At 37.9% G+C, this 27,550-nt stretch overlaps 2 protein-coding genes across 2 annotated transcripts in view; one reads left to right on the top strand and one right to left on the bottom strand.

Moving 5' to 3' along the window:
• Positions 1-559: 559 nt before the first annotated feature.
• On the bottom strand, positions 560-4,452 carry dffa (DNA fragmentation factor, alpha polypeptide). Its single transcript, XM_037684247.1, has 6 exons — positions 4,359-4,452; positions 3,562-3,720; positions 3,307-3,461; positions 2,892-3,096; positions 2,000-2,127; positions 560-953 (listed from the first exon to the last, which is right to left on the bottom strand). The coding sequence occupies exons 1-6, from the start codon at positions 4,450-4,452 to the stop codon at positions 732-734; spliced, it is 963 nt and encodes a 320-aa protein (XP_037540175.1). The 3' UTR covers positions 560-731.
• A 359-nt stretch (positions 4,453-4,811) lies between these two features.
• The window catches only part of pex14 (peroxisomal biogenesis factor 14), a 47,848-nt gene continuing 25,109 nt past the window's right edge, over positions 4,812-27,550 (top strand). Inside the window, exons 1-3 of the mRNA XM_037684245.1 lie at positions 4,812-4,873; positions 6,666-6,716; positions 27,044-27,128. Coding sequence (XP_037540173.1) covers positions 4,838-4,873; positions 6,666-6,716; positions 27,044-27,128 — 172 coding nt within the window. The 5' untranslated portion in view covers positions 4,812-4,837. The remainder of the gene's footprint in view (positions 4,874-6,665; positions 6,717-27,043; positions 27,129-27,550) is intronic.

The following is a 27,550-nucleotide window of genomic DNA, read 5'->3' as shown; positions in this document are numbered from 1 at the left end:
ACACGAAGTCGATCTTTACTGGAAGCACCAAACAACAAAACTAAAAGAACAAGAAGCTAATGTAACACTAACAACTGGCAATTTCTGACTCAATTTTGATAAGATACTATCATGCCTGACTGCTAAATATAAAGCTGAAGACTTTACTAGAATTCAAAATAAGACTGAACTAGGGGAACATTAGGCATTTAGCTTTTTAATTACACATTTTTAATTAGGTATAAAACAAATGGCTGACCTAATCATCAGGCCTTAACACACAAGTCTGTAAATGTTTTCTTGGACAGTTACTTGCCATGTCATCTAATCTATAAAGAGAAGAAACTTTAGATTTAATTTGGTCAAGAGCAGGTGGAAGATTTGTTACATTTGAACAAAGCAAAGCTATTAATCCATATCCTGTCTTGATGCTAAGCTAAGCTCAGTGGCTGCCGGTTTGACAAGTTTCACATAAATGTGTTAGTTATTACAAAATGACAGTCATCTGACAGGAAACAGATCCAAGTGGTTCATGTCATAGTTTGATAAAGAGTGTGCACAACTCTCCCTGTTTCTTCCTGAGGCATGAAGCAATCAAGTGCTTTGCAAGATTTCTTTTTCCTAAATGAAAATAAAATAAACATTCTTAACAGCGATATATTCCAGCTGTAATACAGAGCAAATCTCATTCTACTGACCCAGAGGCAGGTAGTGTGAATTCTTATCAGTCTCTGCTCAGGTGAAGCCTCAACCTAGGAGCTCCCTTGGGTGGGTGTTTCAGCAGCCTCTTGGGTGCTTGTTGCATTAGACTCTTTGCTGCCATCCAGCTGTGAGCTGCTGATGGACTGCATGGCCTGAATCTGCTGGAGGCGCGTGGATAGTTCAGCCTCACAGGCCTGCAGCAGTGCAGACGTCCTCGCCGTGTCCCAGCCCATCACCTGCTGCATAGCTTCCAGTCCTTTTGTCACTACCATCTACATACACAGAAAGGTTATTTGTAATTGAATTGCTGGTGATATGTTACACTTTATTCTCTCTTATCAGATAATAAACACATCCATCCATTATCTTTTATTCTTTTCGAGGCCATTAAGAAAATATATTAAAAGATGCATCTAAAATTTGTACTTCTCCTATTAATGAAAATGAAGGATAAAAGTTTGATTTGCTTTTTTCTAGAATGAATGCTGTTTGGGTTATATATCTGAACTGTTTTATTGGCTTCAAAAGGATTTGAAGCGTTAAATACGTGCTTTCTCACTTTTACATGTCAGACTTGGTTGATTTGGAAGACATTAATATGTGCCTTTGGTGGTTTGATACGATGTGCACAACTCTGGTGAACTCACCCTAAGGACTGATCACTCAGTCCTCAGTTTATCAGGGTACGTAGAAATGTGTTCAAGGTGGTTTTGGATTAAGTATGGCCTGCTGGTGAATAATAATGTGTTTGAACTGCAGCAGGTCGTTTACTCCTGGCTATTAGTCATCAGTTTTGCATCACGCTGCGTGGAAACTGCAAGTAAAAATCAAGCATTAATAGCGTGCTAAATCACAGGTTGGGCAACTGGTAACAGGTAGGTTCTGGAAAAGATTTACTTTCATGTTTAATGATACGTGCTTGCAAAACTGGACTCATGAAAGCCTCTGACATTTGGTCTTTGCAAAAAGAAATACTGCAGGATAAATTTAAATATAATGTGAGGGTGCAGGATCCTTTGAGATGGATTTGTTGAAACATATTATTGGCACAAGTGTGAACTGACGTATTTACACTTGTCTGGTTACAGTTACATCATCTAGAGAGGGGAAAGAGTTAGTACTACAAGATAAGACTGGCATCAGAGGGAATGATGTAAACAAAAAATTATGAAAGATATGTCGGTTAACAGGGCAGAAGAAATGTTTCTAAATTTTTCAGCTCCGCCTCAATCTGCTGTAAAAAGTTTGGTTTTAGAAACAAGTAAAAAAAAAAGAGTAAAAGTTTAGACAAAACAAATCAGAGGTAAGAGTGAAATACCTGCAGATCTTCTGTGGAAAGCCTGGTCTCAGGATTTGTTTTGCCTTTCAGGACCATCAGTGTCCTGGACATAAATCCAGAGGCAGAGTCCATCTCCATTCCGTCCGGTAAATCCACGTCTCTGACACCTGACATATTAAAAACATGCTTTCTCTCAGGACCATTTGTTTTATTAAAGGACTGATTGTTATTAAACCAGTGAAAGGGAGAGGATTATTAAGCAGCAGCAAGGGTTCCATCTAGTGATCAAAAGGTAAAAGTTCAGTTCAAACAAAAAGGCGGACATGACTAATGAAATATATCCAAGAATAAATACTAGTACATTTTATTTGCATGATTTTTGATTGATTTTCCCATTAAAAACCTGTATATAAAAAAGAACCTTCGTAAACATTAGATTAAATTTTACGTTGAGTATGTTCTTTTGTTTAAAAATAAAGGATATGAGCATGAATGTATTAAATTTAAAATAAGATCAGTATTTTACTCCAATCTTTATATTTTACCTGCTCTATGAATGAAAACAAATGGAAGAAAATTACAGTAATGTGCTGCATATTGCATCACATTTTTTATCCCATTAATACAACAGCCATAGTAAATGTTTGAAGATTTGTTCTTAACATATCAGCGGCATAGTAATCCAAGTCCAAGACACTATTGTTGATGAATATTACAGCAGAGTTTCTGTAGAGCCTTTATCCCATATGATAAAATAAAATAAAAACAAAAAAACTATTTGTTAACATTAAAATAGCATGATTCCACAAAGTTTCTATTGGATTAAAAAATAAAAACTACTAACTGTAGAACCAATTTAAAGAATTAATTAAAAAAATTAACCAATCTTTGACAAAATTGAAAATAGCTCCTCAAAACAACACGGCCATACCTTGCTGGCTGGGCTGACTTTGTTCCTCCTGCGGTTTGTCCTCTTTCTCCACAGCTTTGAGATACAGCTGGAGCAGCTCTTTGGATTGCCTTTCCTCCTCTTTTCGGTCCAAAACCCTCTGCAACGTCTGCTGAAGTTCCTCAGCCTTTGTTTCTTGGAAGCCCAAAGCCGAGGCTAGTTCAGCACACGGGGCGTCCACTAAACACTGGAAATATCATATCTTTTTTTTTTTAAATCAGCACATGTTGCTCTCTAATGAAACAATATGAAAAAAGATCAGAACTGAAAAAATATAATGTTTTCCTAACAGCTGTATTTTCTCATCTGTAAGACAGAAACATTTATTCCTGTACAAAAACACAAGGGTGTGCACTTCACTGTTACAATGATAGAAATCTAGACATCAAGTCGGTACCTGCAGATCAGCCTCAGACATGAGAATGATGCTGGTCAGGTCCTGCTTCAGCTGCAGTGCCAGATTCCACCATGGTGCTGCCGTACTGGAGGCATCAACCGTATCAGCATCCATAATTACAGAATCCCTCGCCATCCAAGCTGTGCCACCATCCACTATGGTGACAAGTAAGTGAGTACACAAACTCAAAGATGAGCATTTCATTGTTGCAATGACAGAAATCAGTCCAGACTTTGAACAAATGAACTTGCTTACTCCTGCGAGATGGAGCCCATGTCTCTTTGTTGTGTAAGAGCATAAACTTTGTATTTGGGGGTAAACACAGAAAGTAGGTCTGATCCTCTACGATTGTCCCATCGTTCTCTAGGACCACCATGACCGTGTCACTGGGGCTGAACCCAAGAAACTCACAACCTGTAGGAAGAACAGAGACATTTTTAATCTTAATAATCCTGATTTATTGTGATTTCTCCAAAGAATGGTCTCGTCTAAAATACGTTTATACAACTATTCTCCTGCAGATATTTAAATCACAGCATTGTTCATGCAGTTCATTTAGGTTATCACTTCCTTTCTGATGATCATGTTTCCTGTTTTTTGGGGGCTTTACTGCTGCAGCTGACTGCATGTTTCCAGTGCTATATAACAATACAGTTCAAATACACTGAAGGCAGAAAGTGAATTTGTAAGGTTCTGGCCTGCCAATGCCTGCCTGGTGACTTGTATTTTAGGAATGAGTTAGATCAGTGGATTGGCTCAAGCTTATGCAGCTGCATGTTTGAACTTGATGAAAATTAAATTGTTTCTGCACACATCTCGTTCGTGATCGTGAAAGAAGAGCAAGCTGGAGCAGAGCAGAAAAAAGACCCATGTCGTTAGTGGACTGTCATATAGGGGGCATTTTCCTCGCTTTTATATAATTTTGCATTTAATTTAAATTAAAACGACAAACACAAAGAAGTAACTTCAGCTACACGCTTACCATATATTTTCTAGGGAAAAAGTCTGCGGTTTTGACACGTTTAGAAGTTGAACCAAGTGTGTAGCCTCACCTTTTCTCTTCAGCTCATCCAGCGAAGGAGCAACCACACCGTAAGATGTCTGTCGTGTGAAATTACACACTTTACAAGCTTTTCCATCAGTCATTATAGGCCTTTAGCTAAAAAAAAAACACTAGCTTTATTTAGTTTTTTTACTATAACATAGAGAAACAACAGCGCTAAACTCTTTAGCTATCGCTTTAGAACACGGAACCGCCGAAGTAGCGCTATGGACCTCGGGATATGTAGTTTTTGTGTTACAGGCGTAAAACTGGAAATCATGATCAGTAACATCTACACTTAAAAGCGCCTAAAATAAAGGTCTAATTGTATTGCCAGTTTAATTCCGCTTTTGGTTCGTTTGAGTATCGCGCCAAGAAAAAAAAACTGATATTGAAGTTATGTGTGAATTTTAAACAAATATTTAGAAGTTGACAGTTTTAGGAAAACCAGTCGAGCGCCGTTCAGTCGAACTATCGAGTGACAGAAAGATGGCATCCACCGAGCAACTTGATTCACCAACACAGGTCTCTCTATCTATGCCTCATACATTTACAGTTTGGTGTCCAAATTTAATTGTGAGCCACTTGAATGCATTCCTGTAATCTATAGCTTTGAGCTGGCGTTCATTTAGAGTGGTTACTTTCTCAGCTAATTGAATGGTAGCCTAGTAGACGCTCGCTAGTTAGCATGCTAACTACGTTGTGTTTTAAAAGTTACCTCTCAAAGGTGTTAGGAAGTGGACACAAATTACTATAATTTCTACACGTACGTTTTGACAATTATATTGGCTTGTTTGTTAGTCTAACGGTTTACTTTGACCAGATGTTGCCAAGTTTTATATGTAACCATCTTGTAGCGTAGCATTTGTGTGGTTATAGCTGCATGTTGATAAGTGGTAAGGTCACTGGAACCGAGGCTAAACGTGCATTGTTTTCCTAAATGGCTGACTAGCATCCAAGACAAGATAAAAAATTGACTTGAGTATCTCATAAGAGTATGACTTTGCTGCAACAACTATAGGACTGTTATTGTGAGTTTGAAATTGAATGTTAATAAGACTAATTGTTAAAGGTGTGGAATGTATCCTGACTTAATCAACCTAATAAAGCAGAAATTAAATTAAATGGACAGACAGAAGTGTTGTGATGTCATGTCTGTCATACACTTCATATGAAAAAAATAAAGCAATTTGAAGACTTTATCACTAATATAATTACTTGCTTTATATTTTCTTGTGTCATTATCCCAGAGTTAAAAAAATAAAGATGAGATTGTGCTTGTTTTTATCATTTCTTCTGTTTGTTTTCTATCGTTATCCATATGTCAGGGGGTGTAGCTTGTTTGCTTATTGCCCACACAGAGAAATGGCTTTTAACCTATTTTTTTGGCAAATGTATTTTTTCATAACAAATTGTTTACTGTGCTCTTTAAAAAAAAATCCAACCCCAGATAAAGACACAATGTTATTAAAAAGCTGCTTCTTATATTATTCCCCCACATTTTATGTAACTCATCAAAGGTGTCTGCACTTTAAACTTTGATAGTTTGTTCTTTAAACAGCTAAAATAAAAATATATATTTCACTGTCTAGATAGGTAGGAGTATGGATGGATGGATGGATGGATGGATGTACATCCATCCATCCATTATATTTACCCGCTTCTTTCTTTTCGGGACGCGGGGGTCACTGGTGCCCATGTCCAGCCATCACTGTGCCTGAGGCGGGGTACACGGTGGACAGGTCTCCAGTCCATCACAGGGACACATAGAGATAAATGAGACAAACAACCATCCACTCTCTCACTCACACCTAGAGCCAATTTAGAGTTACCAGCCAGCCTAACATGCATGTTTTTGGTCTGTGGGAGGAAACCGGAGTACCCGGAGAAAACCCACACATGCACGGAGAGAACATGCAAACTCCACCCAGAAAGATCCACAGACGGGATTTGAATCAGGGCAACCTGCTCACTGAGAGACGGCAGCTCTTCCAACTGTACCACAGTGCTGCCATGTACAACTATGTATTAACAAAATGTCAGTTCTAATTGCAACGCTTACCCGTAACTATGGTACTGGAAGACGAGACTGATTGATTGAAACCCAAATGGTTTGATTTTAATTATATGTTCCTATTTTTGTAACTCGATTTTTAATGCTTCATAAAATCCAGTTAGGATTCCTTATGACAGTGAAGTTACAGGAGGATCTTTTTTCTATGCATGTTTGTATCATTGACAGAAATAAGTTGTAAAATACAACTGCCTCTGTACCCCAGTAGATGGCTCCATAATCCTACTGTATTTGTTTTTGCAGCCTGGCCTTCCGCCTGGAGATGTCGAAGCAGCTCGTCCCAGAGAAGCGCTGGTAAGAGTCAGGTTAATGCAAATGATATGATTGATAAGACAGCCTGGAGACAACAAAACACAAGTGTGATCAGTTAATGTAAGCAATTCCAAACTGATAGTTGAACTAAATAAATTACTTTTTATATTTTCAAAGCAAAACAATGTCTAGATTCTGTACATAATTTTAAGTGATTCAAATATTAATACTAACAAATCAGTACTAAATCTTCAGCGTCTAAATTTTTATTTTTTTAACCCAAACCAGTATTTTCACTGGCCATTTTTTAATTGTTTATTTTTTGCTATGATTGCTGCTTAAGCAAAAAATCAGTGTCTGTGGTATTTTTTTGTAAGAATGACTGTCTCCAACTTTTGGCAACACAAAATTAAATGGTTCTTTTCTTAAGCTTTGGCACTTATTTACATAATTTGATGAAATTACAAATTTCCCTAGGCTACACTATTGTAAAAGACTTCTAATTAGTAGAGTCACTTCAGCATCACATTGACGTCTCTGAGCTTAATGAGAGGACACTTTCTTTTTAAAAGTCTATTTTAACAGCAACATTAGCTTTAATCATATAGCATAAAAAATGGTTTGACAATAATAAAACACAAGTGTCTTTGTTTACAGAGAAGCAAGTCATTTTTTTTGGCGAGAGGTTGTTAATTTTTTGTTTTCTATGCCTTGTATAAGCACTTCAAGTAGTAAAGAATGACAAAAGATGGCATCTAACAGCAATAAGCCTTAGTTGTTTTTGTAATAATGGTTAAAGGAGGTGTTTATAAGGACTTTTTTTTGTTGCTAAATGAGATGGAAAGCATCTCGCGTACATTCACTGTCCTTGTATGGGTACAGCATCAGCCTGCATGTCTCAATGTCATTCTCCACCATTCACTCTTCATCTTTCTCCCATCATCCCTTCATGCCAAGGCTAATTTAATCCTGGGTTTATTGATTGTGGGAGCATTCTCCCAGGCTTTCTTTCAATTTACTTCAATTTCATCATCCCAGTGCACTTGAAGACTGCCTCCTCAAAAAGGGAAGAAATTCTTATTACAAAGGTCCTGATTCGAAACTGGTTGACAAGTCCCACCACCACCCTCACTTCCAGCCCCTTTTCTCTTTTTGATGAGCTGCTCTTTCCCAGTTAAGTGGATTATTACAGTAGGGATAATTCTTGTCACATGGCATTATTTGGATGAGGTGAATAATTGAAATTTGTGTCTGAAAGGATTTTATCTGGATGAGAGGAAAGGGAGTGCTGGCAGGGTTGGGAGGGACAAGAGGAAGCGAGCTTTCAAACACACACACTCACACATAACACACATTTGTTTAACATTCGTGTGCACATGGCCATGTCAGACAAGCCCAGTGTGTCTAGACTGAGGACACCAGTCATGCTAACAGGTTCTGACTCACCTCGCCCTGATCAGCAGGCCCTGGCACACTGCACGGCATGGGCTCTCCTTAGTGGCAAGAGGGCCCACCTCAGGGGCCAGTGCCACAGCCTTTGCCACCATGCACACCCAAAGGGGCAGCTTTGGACCTGCAGTTAAAGAGTGTGTAAGCGTGCACTCCACAGTTGACTGGTATATCAGTCACTGCCAGCTGCTGTTGTTGCCTCCGGCGTGCCATTTGCTTCCTTTTATCCCAACTCTCTCTGCCTACAGTCCCCACCCTCCCTGCACCTTTTACTCACTCTTGTGGTTGCAATTACTCAAACCAGTCTACTGATGTTCCCTTAGTTCTCTTGGCTTTTTTTTTCAACTTTTCTGTAAAATGACACCCTTTGATCAACCTCCATTTCAGTTTTCACTGCCTTTAAGGCTACATTTGCAAGCTTCATGTGTTCTGGTGCATTTACAAATCATTTGACCACAATAAAATATGCGAAATGCATCAGCATGAAAAGGAGTACCAAAGGAGTTTTATCACAGTGTGAGACTAAACTAGATGAAGTGGTAAAATATGTTATGCTTTTACTTGACAGGTTATTCATTCTTTCAAAGCAAAACTATAGTGTAAATTAGCAAAAATAAAGAAAAACTACCTGCCAGTCTTAGGGTTAGGAGCCTTGCCAGGTTCCTGTTGCCACAACAAAACAAAGCAGTGAGCAACAATGTTTGTTTTTACATTTTCTGTCTTGAAATATTAGAAACACAGATGGTTTTATTTCAGCAATGCTGAAATTATGCCAGCCTAAATATTACATTTATTATCATTATGAAACAGTGATTATTTAGGATTTGAACTGTGATGCAAATAAACATGTACAATTTAAAAAATACTGTCTGACAGCATAAACTCTGTGATTTTTTTTTTTTTCATGTCCTGATATTCAACATCAACAAACCAAATCTAATAAAAGACATATGTCCAGTTTTCTAAAATAATGCTGCATGGCCACACTTTTCTTATTACTTTACTATGTTTTTGACACCGTTTATTTTTTATTACAGGGTTCATTGGTTTTGTTTCAGTAAGCTTAACCACATCATTTATTTTTGTTCAGAGTTACCTTTTTGATTTTCAAGATCTTGGTTTGATTTTGGGTTGTTGCAGCTTTTTCAGCAAACTTAAAACATTGGAATAAAGTGTAGACCATGTGTGAGAAACATTTAGTTTCTAGGCAGCCATTTTGTGCAGGTTAAAACAGTCAAAGTGCTTCACGTACAAAAAACATAAATTTTCCAGGCCTTTGTTAAAAGGCACACCTCTAGGACGTTTTTCTCTTTCCATTAATGCTTACCTTTAAACATAGCTAACATAGATAGCATAGTTAAAAAAGGTCTATGTTTAGCACAGCAACAATCTTTTAGCACATCAAACATATTATCTGTCAACAAGTACTTGTAAGAAGTCACTTATCAGTTATTGAAAAAAGTAGTAAAATTATCATTATTTTTATTATTATTAATCACAAATAGCCTTATTTCTGTCAGCACAATCATTTGGTCAAAAACTTAAAGTTTATCATAAATTAATTTATATAAGGTAGTTTTTATTGGCTTATTTTAAGTTACTTATTACTGTAACTTTGTTGATACGTTGGGTGTAAACTTTTTTTGGTTTGTCTGATTCACAAATAAAGCTTGTTTCATGCTTTCCTAATCACTTCAGAGAATTTAGCAACACTCTTCAGCTCTTCCTGGGGGATCCTAAGGCATTTGTAGGCCAGAGAGGATCCATAATCTGCCCTAAGGTCTCCTCAAACAGATGTCTGATCAACCTCAGCTGACTTTTTTTTTAGTTGTGGAAGAGCAGCAGGTCTACTCCATCCCACTCCCAACGGCATACGGTACTCTGAAGCTGATCCTGGCTACCTTACTAAGGAACCTAACGTTAGCCACCTATAGGAATCCTGTTGTATAGGCCATAACTCGTATCTCATGAGCATAGGTAAGGTTTGGAACATGGACAATGCTCACCTCATTCTTCACTATGGCAAACCGGAGCAACAGCCTCATTACTGTGGATGGGATCCATCGATTCATCCTTCGCACCTTCCTGCCATAGCTTATGCACACGTTTTCCAGATACTTGAACTTCTCTGCTCCTGGTTCTCATTGACTAAAGAGAACCCCCTAAAACGGGACACCTTGCCTGAAATAGGGGAATTGAAGCACTTTCATGAAGCCAGGTCTGGGGGAGAGAGCTCGCTGGTGAGCAGCTGGTTGTTCCTGGGACTTGCTTGGGCCAAGCCTGAAAAAAACTACAGGGACACCACCTCCATGTGGGTCTATCACCTGCAGAGAGCAGTCAAGTTTGGGTGTTGTATAAGCCGTGTGACAGGTGAGGACAGGGCTGGAGGCAAGCCACTTCCTGGAATCATAAACTGGTTTTAGGAATTCAGGTAATCAGTTGAGCTAATTTTGTGGAACATATAGATTTTTTTTTTCTTTTACTTGACAACTGAAGCAACTTCAAATTAGAACGCTGCCCCACAGTCTTACAAAACAGGTACCAAGATGTGATACATCACTGTATCCTTTCCTAGTGTTCTGATATTTCTCTCTCTGAAACAGGATAAATGTTGACTTATTAAACCAAATTATTATTCTTTTACTGCTTCAAGATTCAGTCTTTATGCAAACTAGACATTTTAAGTTTTAATTATTTTTTTTCAAAGGCGAGTGTGACACACATCATATTTAGTTCTTTTAGCATTACCATGCTCTTACTTTCCCTGCCAAACTACTCATTTTTTAAATCTTCAGATCATAATCAGTGAAGACTGTTTTCAACCACATTTCCACCTTGTAGCTGAGGGTTCACCACAGTCCTTCCAGGTTTTTGTAATGAGCAGAGCAGTTGTTAACCTAGTTTTGTCAGTTTCAGCAAACTTGCGTCATGCACCAGAACATCAGACGACCCTTCTGAAACACATCTCTTCCATCCGACAAGCTCGTTTAAAGAAAATGAAGCTACTCACTGCATCAAGTTGTGATAACTCACACTCAGCACTTGGCTTCTTTGTAAAACTGTTGATTTTTCTGTTCAGGATTAGGCAAATAATTGAAAAAAGAAAGAAAAAGAAACTGGACTTGTTTTGTAGTTGAAGATATTTTGCTTCCTATCTGAGGAGGTTTATCAAATATGAACAGTGTGGTGTTCCAGGTGTCAGACTGCATGAGACGCTCTGCTTATGGAAGCTTAAACGATCATTGTATGACTAAAACAATTGGAGGTTACCAATACGACTGAATCAGTGACATAATAAGTGGAAATAATAAGGGGACAGTGATACAAATGTTGTCAAATTGTTGCATTCAGTGTCATTATGGCACAAAATACTGTTTAACTATAGAACAAATACTTCTTTAGGGATAATATGTTTAGTATTGTTATGTTTAATTTATGAATAATCAGTTTTAAATGACCCAGTTTGACCTTCATAATGTTACCTTTAAGTGTAATGAGGGGAAAAATAGCAAAAAAAATAAACCTTTATTGTTTTTATATTCTTAAGTAATAATTAATTTAGCAGATTGTTGTATTATTAAGAGACATTTTTAGTTAATAAACCTATTTTTTTTAAATAATGATGTTTAGTTCTATGTATAGTTGAAGTGCAAAAGATATTAGAACACAGTTTTTGAAGCACAATTTTTAAAATAATAACAGGAAAAAGTTTAAATTGAAAGGATGAGTAAATATTGGCTTTCTCATTGCACTGCATTTAGCAAGGTGTCAATCATCTATATCAGACTTGTTTTAATAACTTAATTGTTCTTTCTAGTCGTGTGCTCCTAGAAAATACAGATATGAAATTGAGACTTAGTTTTTTGGCAGATTCTGTATTTTATAATGAATTAATGCTAACATTAGAGTGTCTGCCCTTAAGCTTTGTGGTTTTAAAGACTATTGAACATGAATACATGTCACATTTGCATCCTAACATGCTGTTTATGCTAAACCAGAGAACCTTTGGATGGACTTTAACCGACTTTAAACATGCTTGACTCTTTTTATTTTTTGCTTAAAAACTGATTAAACCATTTTAAAGTACTGTTTTGTTTGATTATATTACAACAGTAAAAGCTACTAACTCAACCAGAAATAGAAAATTCATTAAGACTGTTCTATCTGATTTTTGTCATTCTGTCAGTTGCGTGCATGTCGGCATAGAAAGTGTGACCTGGGTATGTGCCGTGTGTTTAGGTTTGGGGATTTTAGTACAGCAGAGGGAGGAGAAAAAGAATTGTAAGAAGAACATCCCCGGTCTCACAGCAACTTCAAAAGCTCTGCTTCCCCAGGATATTAAGCTACTGTGATGAAAAATTTAGCAAGCGTTAAATAAGCTGCTTTGAAGTGATCTGTTTTGGCTCAGCAGTCTTCAGATTTCCGTTGCCCCTTTGCTACAATATAACTATGTTTCTGTAGAAGAGGAATAGGAGAAGGTTGCGTTCAGGGTAAGATGTTACGTGGACCTGGCTGGTTTGCAGAGCTCATATCAAAAGTTGTGTAGCCACAAACATAAAACCACCAGTGCAGCAACTGTACGTCTTTTTCTTTTTTTTTTTTTTTTACTGCTTTTCCTCATTATTTTATATTTCTTTGCTGTCTCCATGTGAGCAGCAGAAGTTACAGTCAAACAGATGTTGCTCATATGTTACCTACGCAGCCTTTTTTTAAACTTTCATGTGGGTGTTACACAAATGCGGTGGTACAGGAAGTCAAAGGTCACACTGAGGTTTGATTCAGTCATTTTTGGCCCATAATGATAGTCCCCTCTGCCTTTTGAAACAAAGTTACATTTAAGAGCATCTTATTAAATGTCTGCATTTTTTTTTTACAAAACAAAATTGTTTTCTTTGACTTAAAGTGAACTAAAACCACACCATACTTTAAGGGTGTTAGTTTTGTTCTTTTTTTGCTTCATGTGCCATAAACCAAAAAAAACAAAATAACAAGAGCCTAAAATCTTATCTGTTAATTCATTTATCTGTTCTGTTCACGTTCATCATTTTTAAAGCCGTTAGTTTAATTTTTGAGAACTCCAGGTTTCAACATGCTCCATATTAATTATTGGGGCAGAATAAGAAATGGGAGCCAGTAATACGCTGGGTACGGTAACTCCATTCCGTCAGGAAACTGGGCTACCATTTAGTCAGTCAAGGGAACCTTCTCTGAATTTTCCTTTTTTTCCTCTTTGCTCATTACTTTAATTGTAATTGTAATCCTTTATTGGAGCTGTCTGCAGTAAAGGAGAGTTATGGTCGGAGCGGGGGCGTGAGCCATAGAGATATTTCATGATTATTGGGGAAGACGGTCACTAGGTGGCAGCCACTGGTTCGGCCTCGTAATTACGGAGAAGGAAGTGATGGGGAGAAACACTTTGTATGTATATGCATAGATATGTGAGTGTGTGCATGAATAGTTGTAAAAAGAGATTGTTCCCTAAAAAAAAAAAAAAAAAAATTCAGTTCATCATATTTTGCGCAGCATTTTGAAAGTTTTTAATTTTACATAAATAATGTTCTTTTGAATTTTTCTGAGAACTGACAACGTGTGAGTGTGATGTGGCAGTGGTGTGTTTGCAACAGAAAACATCTGCACGTCGCGGCGTGTTTCAGCAGCCGTGGCGACGTTTTCACTTTGAAAAGCATAAAAGCTCAATTCTGTGTTTTACAGCACCTACAGTGCGTAACGTTCTGTTTGTTTCGGTGGTTAATGACACAGGAAGGGCCCTCTGTTTTATTGTTGCTGTGTTGCACTTTTCCCCCTCGCTGTGCAACCCTGCAGCCAGCCTCCTTAGAGGACTCCGTATGAATTCTCACTGTCATGTCCAAGGACAAGTGGCGCAGGGTCAGCTAATTGCTTTTATGATTATGATTTCACGTCAGATTTATTGTGCATGCTCGTAGCACATCTTCCAGGTCTTGCCGACGTTGCGGGCTTGGATGGGTAAAATGAGTTTACAGCTTCTGGCTGTGACTTCTTGTTTAAGTGCAGGTCACACTTTTTGACTCATTAGAGTTGAGCACAGAGTGGTGGTGGGGTGGGGGTGGGGGGGTGAATCACACTGGCTTTTCCTGGAAAAGCCTCTGTTTTCTATGTGACTTACTGTACTTGTTTTGCTCATAATTGGCCCACAAACGTACTTTTTATCACTTTGTCCTCAACATGTGCTAAAGTTTGGAGGTCATGAGTGTGGAATGACACAGACGGGATTTTGGTTTTTCAGTCGTTTGAACTTTTTTTTTTAAACGAGCCATAAATCTTTCATTTTCATTTCTGTTTGCAGATGAAATCACTAAGCTTATTCCACTCATAGTATGCCAGAATTATCAGTTCTTTTTGATGTTGCTGTGTTTTTTTTATTTGCACTGGTTCCACCCACCTCTTTGAAAAGGATGAGCACAGATGAGTCCAACCCATTTTATGAATTATTTTCATTTTGTGGTTTTTGCCTTGTGCGTTCAGCTCAATTTTTTTTACAACTTTTTCTATTAATTACAAAAAAAGCATTGAAAAGCCTTTAAATGACTGAAAACCTTAAAAATGGAAGGTAAAAATGTGCTCGCTGCACAACAATAATTCACACATTTTAAGCAGATAGTCTCGCGTCATAGCTCGCGTCTCGTGATTTGTTGCAGTAATTTGACCTCGCTCTGACCTTCTGAGCTTGTGTGACGAGTGACACATGCTGCCTGGGAATATGGTTTGGATAGCTTGGCAGTGCTCAGAGGAATGTTGAAGCTAGTTTTACGCAAAGTTCATTTTGGAGACATGTAAAGTCTGTGATTAAGCTGAATTCAATAAACTTTAATGAATACTTGGGACTTTATTTGCAGGGTTTTTTGTCACAGCAAGTATATTAATGTAAACGACTTGGTAACAGAGCTGTAATTTTCTATTCTCACACAATTTAGAGAACTGTCACAATATGTTTACTTAAGAAATGATAGAAATACGACCCCGGTTTAATTACAGTGCAGTCGTTTTGCCTCAGTATACTTGGGAAAGTGGTCTTATTGAGCTAAGCTTCCTTTATACTCTCTATTCTGCTTTGTAATTACTTCAGCTTGATTTATGTTCTTTTCTTTGTGTTTATGGTTGTAAACTGCTCAAGTGAGTAAGTTGGTCTGAGAGTGGCTTGTCTCCTTGCAGCGAGGCTGGAAATCTCCCGATGAATCTGAGATGTCTCTGCTGTCAAGACTGCTCACATCGCTCCCAGCCTCCAATGTCACTTTCAAGGCATAATTACACAAGTTGTGTTGATTAGTATGAGAAGCAATTACGGTGGCTTTCCGCCGCAAATGGGGAATGTGATGGCTCTTGATTGACAGGAAGCATCCTGGCTTTAATAAGTAAATGACTATGGTAATTCAGGTGCTGAGACCCTTTGATTTGTCAGCATCTTTCTAATTTTTGCGATGTCCTCCTATTTTAATGAACATGAATTTGATTGAATCCCACTTCATTTCCTCCGTTCCCGCATCTGTCTGTCTGTCTTCTCTCAGACCAGCTAGAGCTCTCGTAAGTGAGCCATGTACTGATGCTTTCAGAGCCATCTGAACCAATCCTGCCGCTGAATTATTCTTTGCAGAATGAGTCCAGCGTGCACAAATAAAACCCAAGGCATAAACGAACATCATACAATTCCTGGCACACATTTTGAAATCCTTTTAGCATATCAGGCTTTTCACAAGTGTAGAAATCAGAGGAAAAATTATTTGTAATTGACACTTTGGGGAACATTTTTTCTCCTTTTATCTGGCTTCCCAGTAAGTTATTAGCTGTTAATTTGTCGGCAAGCTCCCCTACAGCGCCAGATATTTGTTTGAATGCTGGGATCCCCTCAGCACATTTGTAACTACACTTCTGAAAATGCTGCTCTGCCTAATTATGTAACATAGCACTGCCTTTTAGGCAAGTTTCTTTTAATTGAATAATATTAGTGCCAGCTAAGGATAAGCAATTGAAACAGCATTACTTGAAAGAGCAGTCTATACTGTATATGAGTTGTACAGTCAATTACAGTAATACAGCAGGCTAAAGCTTTTACACTTTGATCTGTGTATTTTAGATTTTTGACAAAGGGCCAAATATTAATGCCAAACTTTGATTGGCCTAACACTTAGTCCCATATTTCTTTCTTTGTTAATAACCGTTGGCCTAATCAAGTAATTCCCTGTTTGTCTTCGTAACCCCCTATAGAGTCATACATGCATACATATAATAAAATAATTTGCTCTTGCACTCTCTAGCCCAGCTGTAATTTATATGGATTGAATGAGTGCTGCATTGTGGAAAAGCACGAGTGGACCAAATGCTCGTTTGTCACCTCTAATAAATGTTGGAATGTAAATTATGAACTTATGCTTCAGATGTAAATGCATTTTATTCCAGTCCTTTAATGTAAACAGCCCACTCCAATACATTAAGGGGGTTGGGGTGGGGGGGGGGGGAGGCAGAGGGGTATTAGATTTGGGATTTTGGCTGTTTCACAATCAATAATAAACACAAAAGAGCTTAGATGGAGAATGTTATAACATATCTGAAGTCGCCTTCATAAATTATTGCATGAAAGCAGGCTTGTACACCAAAAATGTAAATACATTAATGTTATTAATAATGTAGTGACTAATAGTTCTATCAAGACTGTAATAGCAGTTTAATGGAATATGACAGCAAGAATGTATTACACTTCGTACATTTAGATGGGACCTCACATGACATTTATCAGAGATTTCTGTAACAATTTTTTTGATTATTTAGTTAAACTAATTGCTTCTTTTCCCCCCGAACGTCTTCCCTGGCAGAGGGGCAAAAAACTGGTAATGGATATTAATTAATACGTGTCAGTTTTTCTGGGTTTGATTAAAAATAATGAAAGCAAAATGCTAATGGAATTTTAGCATTTTTCTGTGTGGGGCCTTGAGATTGTAGCTTTGTCGAGGGATTCTGTGATGATTAAAAAAACTGTTATACTTAAAAAGTGTCACACAGACTGAGAGAAATGATCTTTAAACTTGCGGAAACATGAAAAAGTGCTTGTATAAAATATTGCATTATCAATATTCTAATTTAAGAAATGTGACTCAGAAGTAAAATAAAGTTTTTATTGTTTTTTTGTAATTAAAAAAAAAATGAGTACCGTATTTTCTGGCGTATAAGTCGCTCCGGAGTGTAAGCTGCATCAGTCAAAAAAGCATCACGAGGAGGAAAAATTATGTATAAGTCGCTTCGGTGCCTAAATCGTGTTTGTTATGTGTTTATTTAATGGTCAAAACAGCTTAATTTAATTTCACCTGGGCAGCGTGGAGCCATCCATCCGTCACAGCTGGAGCTGCTAGCTCTCCAGCATCCCTCCGCCTGCACCAGCTGAGTGAGGCGAGCACGCACGGGAGGACTCACTGTTGCAGTTTTTAGCAATTTAACAAGATTAACACTTAAAATACAATTATTTGTTTGCTCGACATTAGCGCAAAGGTGTGTCTCAGTTTAACTCTTCCTTAATAAATGCACTTTAATGGTCAAATGGTACTGTATGTCAAAAATTGCATTATGAATATGGGGGAAATAAAGATGTCTCTTTGGCATATAAGTCGCAGGACTGACAAATAAACAAACCTGACTTATACGCCGGAAAATATGGTATTTGTCTCAAAATGTTTGTCATGAGATTTTAGTTTTTTTTCAAATGCGAAGGAAACATCAATCATCAATCTTCTCCATCAGTTCATCTTCTGACGTTTTCAGCTAAATGAAAAGTTTTTCAATGCTATTTTCAATGAAAGGGCGCAAGTGCACAAAAGCGGTTGGCACTGTTTTAAAACAAAGAAACAAAAAAAATCTACTGTAGCTGACGATTATCCAACACCTGGACCGGCTCCTTTCACTGGCTTGTGCGTCAACTCTGTCGACTTCTTGTTAATGCAGTGATTAACAGGAAGATTGCATTTGTTTTTCTGTGCGGCTCTCCTGGCAGCGGTACTTTGCTTTCTCTTTGATTAAAACAGTAGATGGATGGGTGCATTGCAGTTCAGTTATAAACTTCAAAAGAAAGAGTGCAGAGACAAAAACGAGGCAACTTTCAGCTTCAGGTAGTGTTTATTGTGTACATGAGAATTTAAAGTGAAGTGTTTGTCACTTGCTAAACTTTGTGAAGAATCCGCTTTAGTTATAGACAAATGTGCATGTCTGTTTTTAATAGACTGATTTTATTTAAATGGTTCTTTTTTTTCACTTTTACCTTGAAACTGTCCTCCTGGCTGTTTCTTCCTAAAGTTTTTGTGCTACATTATGATTCTAACAGGGTATGGGAAGATGCTTTAAGTATCATGGGGCTGAGAAAAGGAGAAGTCAAGGGTCTTCCATAAACAGCCTGTACTTTTGAAATGCAGAGTGGCATTGTCATGTGTTTTCTGTGTCAAGGTCGACAGAAAATGTCAGAACAGGTGTGCATCTGCTGCTGAGTTGCTTGCCAACTCAGCCCCTTCGCTATAACACGCCACCACGTATGACATGATAGTAGTTCACTGTGTTCACTCGTTCTTTCAAAGGAGGCTGGCAAAACGCGTATTAACCCCCGTGACAACATGTGACGTGCTGCCGACCAAAATGGGGTGTTGACGCCTAAAGTTTGACCAAAGCCTCCAATTGTCACGTTGTCACAAAAAGTACAAGCGCTGTGTAGCAGTCACTTGCAACATTCCTATATGATTACTCATTTATTGTGTTCTGATTTTGGTGTTTCTTTATTATCGATAAGTTTTACTGTTTCACAGCACATGATTTTTATTTAGAATATTTTCTTTTTCTTTTTCATGTGCCATTCATGAAAGCGCCCACATGAAGTCCAAGTTTATTTTTAAACCCAAGTTTGAAAGTAATTTCAGTTGACCCAAAACAAGTACACAACGTATACTGCATTTAATCAATAATCATCAAATAAATCTGAAAAGGCAACAAGTAAGACATCTTCAAATAATATTTAAATAGAGCAAACTAACCTAAGTTTGCACCATGAAGTCAAGATATCGTGTTTATCCAGGACTTACAGCTCGTGGGAAAATAATTAGTTTTCATCGGTGTTCATCATCGCAGGGCTGGGACACCTATTATGTGAAAATGTTGGCTGTTCCACACATTATTTGTAGCTACAATCTGCATTGGGCAGTCATGTTGCAAAACCTGAAAATTCTGTCTGAGCTTCTCAGAAAAGGTGGATTATGATTAGGTGCGGCATGCTTTTGCCTTTTTTTTTTTAACCACAGTATTCTCTAGTGTGTAACAAAACAGGTTTAAAGGTTGAAATGAAGATTTCTTATTTGATCTGACGAGCTGTCTTTGTGTTCTCCCTGATTGGGCTAAATGAGATGAAAGGCAAATGCTTCTTCTCTGACCTTGTTTTTGGATGCTGTCAGCACTCTGTATGTTCATCCAATTCTTGGCTTGAGTTTTACGGGTAGTAGGACACCAAGTTTAAGAGATTTCGCAAACATTTTCTGTCACTTAAATTGTTCTGTTTTAGACTGCGATTTTTTTCCTTGTCCAAAAATGTAAAGGAACACTTCGCCACCTTGAGTTGTCTCCCTCATTTGATGGCGATTTCATTCTGACTTGTCTGCCACTGTAGATGTGTGGCCCATTGTCTTGGCAAGTGTGTCTAACTGTTTCTGACAGGTCTCAGTGAAAGACAGGCCGCAAGGGTACACTGCCAAGCTTTCCTCCCCCCACATTTGTTCTAGCCTCGTCCCACTCCTGCCCAGTAGATGGCGATGTTCATCTTCTCTGGCACTGCTCCGGCCTTGAGCCGTCTCATATCACCGTCCCCTTTCTTACTTTCTCTAGCTCTAGGTAAGGCAAGAGAGGTCTAACCCTGTGTGGAGGGTCATGCCACCAATTCCTGGTCCCCTTTGAAGACCATGAAATTGTTGATCCAAGACACACAATCAGGGCATTCAGCTCATTGACTAGAGGAGCTGATACACGATTACCATGTCACTGAAATGTCACAATCTGTGGAACTGTCTTTGTGAGTATAATTCAGTGGTACCGTGTTTCTAAGACCGATTAATCTGATCAATAAAAAGACACCCTTCACTCTATTGTCACTGGCCTTATTTATTTTAGTTTTTATTAGTCAGTTTGGCTTACTGGCAAGGCCACACACAAAACTGATGCCAGCTCTGTGCATCTTCACCCCACCTTCCTGCTTTGTTTATTATCAAAGTGTTTCAATTTAAACTTGCGTTGCTGTGTTCCCTGGAGTTTGTGTGTGTGTGTGTGTGTGTGTGTGTGTGTGTGTGTGTGTGTGTGCATGTGTGTTGTATGTGGGTGCTTCTTTAAGAAGAGCAGTTTGGAACGGCAGAGGAGGATCGGCTTGTCACTGTTAGTTGCTTGTGACGGAGGCAGCGCTTCTCCCGACACCACAACACAACTTCTGTGGTGCGTCGCTCGGACACAAGCTCCACGTTGTTTGCTGCTGGTGCCGCTTGCATTTCGCCTCAGTCAGCTAACAGAATGTGAAAGGCTTGCAGGCCTTGATGATGTAAAGGACAACACACTGAGCAGCGGTGGTTTTTAAGAAAATGCATTGTGTGTCGTCATATCGTTGATGTTAATCATACAACTGAAGCGTTACTTTCTTCTATAAATGAATTCAAATAAACTTTCTGCTTGTTCTGATCAGAGTATAGATGAGAAAAAATTAAAATGGTCTTCCTGATTTTTGTTTACCTCAGTGTAGTTTTATCCCATTTTCTTTAAATAATTTATTTTAAAAAAAAAATCTAATGAGTTGCTAACAATCTGTTACAAACATTCCATTCATGTTATTCTGCTTTAAAACTTTTCTCAACAAATGTATAGATTATTCACACATTTACCTAAATTTGCACTGGAAACTTTTGAGGTCATGTCCTGCCATCACTGTCTTAACGTCACCACAGCTTTGGTTTCATCAGATAAGACTTTTTTTTGGTTGTTGGGACCTCAAGCAGTGATTGCTGAAGACATATTTTTAGATGCTCATATTTCCATTTTATGTTAAATTGTTAAACCTTTCCTATATATATATATATATGTGATGTTTCACTTCTAATTTTAAAAAAAAATTGTAAATGCTGCTATTTCATATCACACCAGGAGTACAGCAGACGTTTAAGTCTCATAATGAGCTGTCTTTTATCAGCATATGCCCACTTCTAATACTAAAAAGCATGCTTGTCACAGAATGTCATCACTAACTGCAAAAAGAGAAAAAAGAAAAGCTTCGAATTACAGGAAAGAGGCACTGCATTAAAGAACAAAGGAGATCGATGGCAGTACATTAAATTTTATGCGAATGAAAAAAAAAATCAACTAATTAAAATTGATTACTCCTGCTTTGTAAATGTGTTTCTGAATTAAATTATTGTATGAAAACATTTTGACCAATTGAGGAGCTGAGGAAGTATCCATTACTGGATTGCAGCTGAGAAGGGTCTGGAATGTTTTGTGGTAGCTAAGTAGTTTGTTGTGCTTCACTGCGACTCCCCTCTTGCACCCCCACTGCTAAAGTGCCATGGGTTAATCTCTGATGACCCTCATCTCTCAGAGCAGCTCCAGACTCGTAGTTTGGGCCTTTTACCTGAATTAAAAGGAACACAGGAGTTTTAAATGTACTTTTTTTTATTTGTCCAAACTGGGTAAAATAGAGTTATTGCTGGTGTTACTCCTCTTGAGTCACGAGGACTCGTGAGGCTTTCAGGGCAACACTCGAGATGTCCTTATCTAAACTGCCATCTATGTCACTGCTTTAGCAAGGGCAACCCCAGGCAGCACCACTGGCAGTTGCACATTAAAAAATTGTCAGAGTTGGCTTTGTATCTGTCAAACTAGTTTTTGAACAAGCTGGGTGACACATGTTTGCGTTCAAAGAAAACGGATCGCTTTGTTGCTTTGTGTTATTTAACACTTGTTGGCATTATGAAATGCAGCTTCTTTCTGCAGCTCGATGCTCTTTTTTTAGTTCGTTATATCTGCCTTTTTTCCACCTGTAACAAACACACGCAGAAATCATTACGGGTTTTGTTTTTTGAGTGGCAAAACATCATTATAAAACCACAGCAAACTGACGTTACACAACAAATTCACAAAACTAATTGACGTCAATTCCCTTCTAATGGTGACGAAACGCAACAAGTTTGACGTCACAAAAATTTGAAATCATTGTAACAATAGTCTAATTTTTAAAAAAACATTTTCTTTGTCTTTGTTATGCGTGTTTGTTTGTTCTCTGCACATTTTGTGCTCGTCAACTGTCCTTGCTTGATCAGGTGCACTCAGGTTTCAGTGTTTCTCACCGCTAAACCTTTTCAACCTTTTCTTTGCAAAGACAAAACACTAACAGGAAAGTGCTTCTCAATGGAAAGTTTTGTCTGTTCACACAGTGGTCTTAAAATAAAAAAAACTTGATTTCCGTCCACCAAACCCCCTCCCTCTTTACAAAAATTGCATAATGTGTTTTTGATGTCATGTTTGTAGCCTTGCCCGTGGCTCTGACACTGATACGGCGCTGTATGTTATTTTTAAACCTTTGCATTGCAAATGCCAATGAATTTTTCCATGACCCCTTTCCCATGTTTTACCAGTTCTCTTTCATCTAGTTTTACTAATGTTGAAGTTGTTCACAGATGTTTATTAGATTTTATTCATTTATTTTTACAATGTTAGGTGCAAAAAAGTCTGGACAAAAATAATGACAAGAATGAAGCAAGAAACGTGGTGCTTTGATGTGCTGTCTTCATCAGAATGCTTAATCTCCTGCAGGGCCCTGAAAACTCCTGCAGTGACTGAGCAACTGAATGTTCACTAAATGGTCGGGTCAGCACCTCACTTCCTGGTGTCTCTTAGGGTCAATAATTCCCTATAGCTGCTCCCACGAGGCTTTGCTTCCTCTACTGAAGGTCACATTAAGGCGGGAAAGATGTCACAATTAGAAGGGCATTTAAACTTGCTCTCCTAAAAAGATTAAAAAGCACCACTGGCCACATCAAACAGCCAGGCGACCAAAGGAAATACAATAATTGCATTAAAACTTAATTCCTTTTTCGCAGGGCTCTGATATCAGAAAGGTATTGGGTTAAGTCATTTAAGACAGCTGCCCCTAATAGCAAATCATCCATGAAAGCACCAAATTAATATAGAGCTTCATTTTTTGCCGTCTCACTTTCTCTCGCTTTGGTCCTCCAAACATGTGTTTGAGGGGGGAAATTTGAGACTATCCTAACACAATTTTTGATCTTGTCCACTAGTGTGTTATTATATCAGGGGCACTTCACAAATGCACAGGCCAGGGCAATTTGGAATGAATTGATTCACATTGAGACTGAATCCTATACTTGCTAATGATTTTCTTTTAGCCCATCATTACAACTTTTTGTACTATGATGCCCACTGAATCCATTCACTAAATTGATGACATGTAATTGTCTCATACTTTTATATCACGTTGGTTTAAAAATTTGAGCAGCAACTGTGACATTACTTTGATTTGTTTAATCGTTCGATTAGTCTGTGGTACCATAAGACCGTGGATGGAAGATTTGCTCAGCAGTTTCAATAAACAGTTAGTTCTACCTTTTGTCTATATGTTGTTTTTATGGTAAATGGACTGTACTTGTATAGTGCCTTTCTGTCTTATTGAGATACTCAAAGCACTTTACACTACAATCTGTGTCCTCATTTACCCGTTCATACAGCACTCTACTAGATCTCTACAAAGCTAATTGAACAAATCATTCTAAAGAGACTAATCAGAGCTTTATCACATTCATACACTGAAGGGACACACATCACAGGCAATGACGGGTCCAGTGTCTTGCCCAGGGACACTTCGACATGTGACTGCTGGTGGATTCGAACCCCCAACTCTTGCATTGGAGGACGACTGCTCTAACCACTCAGCTACAGCCGCCCTTTATCAAAATGTTCAGATGTTTATTCAAAAAGAGGTCATAAATTATCAATCTGCATTCAATCCTAACAACAAGAAAGTCTGTTGTTTACTGTTTATATCATTCTAGTTTATGTTCCAAGTAACTGATAAGTGAATGGATGATTTGACCTAAATAATGTAGAACTAAACTGTTTATATGTGTGTTTAGAAAACTAAAACTAAATTCTGCCTCTGAGTGTGTTTAGAAAACTAAAACTAACTTCTGCCTCTGGAAACAAGTAGTTTAAATCTTTGAATAGCATTTAACACATTGACGTTTCAGTTCTAAGGTTAAACGTTTTCACACTACCTACGTCTGAACCCCCATAATGCACTCCTGCATACTATCCATAGGTTTTGTGGTATGTTATAGTTGAGTGCTGATACTAGTTAGAGCAAAAATATACAACTGGTTACATGGATTCCCTTAGGCGTCCATCCATGTGGTTCGAACATAATTGAATTTCACCCTCATTTCTTACAGTTCGAGGTATCGCAGTTGTAATTTTCAGGCAAGTGCAGTGCAAAGTCTGGACCAATTCAAACTCAATAACATTTCTGTAATCTTGTCTGTTCATCAAGTTCACTCTCTTTAAGTGTATTGGTTAATGTTATCTCTTCCTATGATTGAGTTTTCGCCTCTTTTTCAGTTTTACCTGACACTTTATTGGTTATCTGGTTTGCAAAGATTATTGCTCTTTACATGGAGCACTTTGGTACATTACTAGTCAAAGCTTTACAAGAAGGTTTACAAAGTAGCACATTTCTTGTTAAATCACTAAACGTAGACAAGGTTTCTGCAACGAATGGCTACTTTTTATGGCAGTTATTGATGCTGCTTACGCAAAAGTACCTTGTACAGTTATCCATCTTAACCCCCTAAAAGCCCAGTTGTGTGCTACCCAACACTATAACTGGGGTGATCCATAAGTCAATAACAAGGGTGAAATCAGTGCAATGTGGTTATAATTGATTGAGATGTCTGGCTGGAACTTGTGCAAAGCATATATGTCATCTGCTAAGAAGTGCACTTTTCCGCTCCCTGAAGATCTACCACTACAGTTTTAACCAAATGGACTTTTGCTTCATTAGTTTGCCGCTGAGCAAGCTGCGGTCCTTGCTAAGGTATCATACTTATAACATTGATACAATTTTCTTGTCAATATTGTATGGTTGAAATTTTAAGAGAATGAAAACAAGAATTGCTTATTCAGCATGTTCTTTCACTAATAGGTCATTATCGTTTTTAGGACCCTCATCTCTTTATTGACTGGTACAAAAATTAGAATATTAGATTTTTTTGTATCGTCTCTTCTTTCTGCCCTCTACTTAGAGTTGTGTCTTTAGAACACTTGGTTAGACAGTAAGTGTTTTATCAAGAGCAGGATTATTTTTCTTGTTATGAAAAGGACACCCTTTATTTTATTTTATTTTATTTTATTGAACTGAATCTTTTTGTCCCAGAACATGAGTTGTGGGCTCACCATGCAAATGGTTTAATCTAGTTGTCACAATGAAGGTTCCGAGTGAGTGACTTTAATAAGCCCTCAGCATATACAGACCCAGGAAATCCCATACCTCTTGTGTAACCCTTGTATATCAAGGTCACAGTTGTGTCTCTGTGAAATAGAAGATTAGTGTTTAAACAAATTGTGGCAGTGTCTCACAGGATGAATCAGATACTTTTTGATATTTTTACAACACTATATTTCTTGTAAATTCTACATAAACTAATATAAAGTTTATACCTATGTAGAGCCTATGTTGTGTTACTTTTTTGAATGTATTCCTAGCACTAAAGGGAAGCTTTAAAATCTGACTGCTGAGGTTCACAATAGCCCCGTGTGTTTGTCATAGAAGTTTAGCTTTTTAAAAAGCTTCCCTGCCACCTCTGCCCATTGGACAACTTTAAGCTACTATTCTTTTGTATTGAAACAGGTTCATAGTATATGCAATGCATTACCTAAAATGAATTACCACTGGCATGGCGCTCAATCACTTTGTATCTTTCAACACTAAAAGAAAAGAAGAGTAATCAAAACCTTTCAAGCTATTAGAGGGATGACTTTTACAATTGAATCATGGGGACCACAGGTGCGATAATAAGTCATGGAAACCTCCCCTCCATTGTGTTTCTTCTTTCTGTGTTCTTACATATTTATCTATTTTAAGAGGCGCCACTTCATGGCGCCCACTTCAAATTTATGTTTTAATGTCATTTGAGGAAGATTTTTTTCCCCCCTACCTCCAATTCTTGGAAATGCATACTGGGTGGAAAATTAAGGTGCATCTCGAAGGAAAACATAATAGAATCGATGAACGCAGTGCACTTAAAACTACTGATGTTCTGATGCTATTTAACGTTCTGGTGCATTAACGTTTCAAGTCATTACAACAGTCAGGCGAGGTGATTTGATCATGGCAGGTTTTTAACTGGAAGAATTACAGAAGTTTTCTGCCTTGGATTCTCAAGTTATTAGATACAAATGATCACCTCTGCATTAAGTATAGATTTTCTTCCTCTGCGCACTTAAGAATGGAAGTTTGTCTTTAAGAGGGTAATAGCAAATTAAGCTCCATACTCCATTTGTCCGGCACTCTTGATGGGCTAATTTTATAACTGCTGATTTGGTCATTCCCCACATTTAGCAGGAAAGTGGTCAGGTGGTGTTTTTCCTCGCTGCTGGGTGTGAGGGGTATAAAAGCAACTATCAGATGAAATCCATTTAAGTTTTTTTTTCTTTTCTTTTTTTTAACAAGGGCAGATCATAATAAATCTATTTCTTATAGAAGAAGGTCTAGACTCTTGTTTGTGCTGTTAAAAGCATTATGGTAGTTTTTTTAGGGCTTATCTTCATCTGTTCACATATATGCCATTATGAGGAATTAAATCAAAATGTTCTCTTCCCAGATTACCACCGCTGTGAAATTTCTAGAGAACCCAAAAGTACGTCAAACTCCCCTGGCCACCAGAAAAGGCTTCTTGAAAAAAAAAGGTAAAATACTTTTACTTTTAACATAAGACAACTTTGAACAACACATTTATGTGAAAAATATTCTGTATTTCTGTGAAGAGCGTTGTTGCTTAGTCATAAAGAAATATTTGTTTTTTTTCTGGCATGACTAATCTGTAAAGGTCAAAGGTTGTGGCTGTAGCTCTGCGCTGGGGAGGGCTGGTGGGGTTGAGGGGATAAAAAGGGTCGATTTTGCTTCAGAGAACGTGATTCAGGGCCTATGAATAAATGACACACCAGTTGGGATGCTCCTTTGGGTTCAGGAAAATTAATATTGACAAACTCCCTCTGAGTTTTCAATGGAATTATCAATATTGCCTTCTAGCATTTTAACCCTTTTACTTAATTTAATGGTTATTGTAAATTTGTCAGACTACACAGTGAGGTTTTCTGAGCAGGGGAAG

The sequence above is a fragment of the Nematolebias whitei genome, chromosome 11 (assembly GCF_014905685.2).
Source record: "Nematolebias whitei isolate Nwh7 chromosome 11, NemWhi1, whole genome shotgun sequence".
Classification (NCBI taxonomy): Eukaryota; Metazoa; Chordata; class Actinopteri; order Cyprinodontiformes; family Rivulidae; genus Nematolebias; species Nematolebias whitei.
This window is presented reverse-complemented; position numbering and strand designations above follow the sequence as displayed.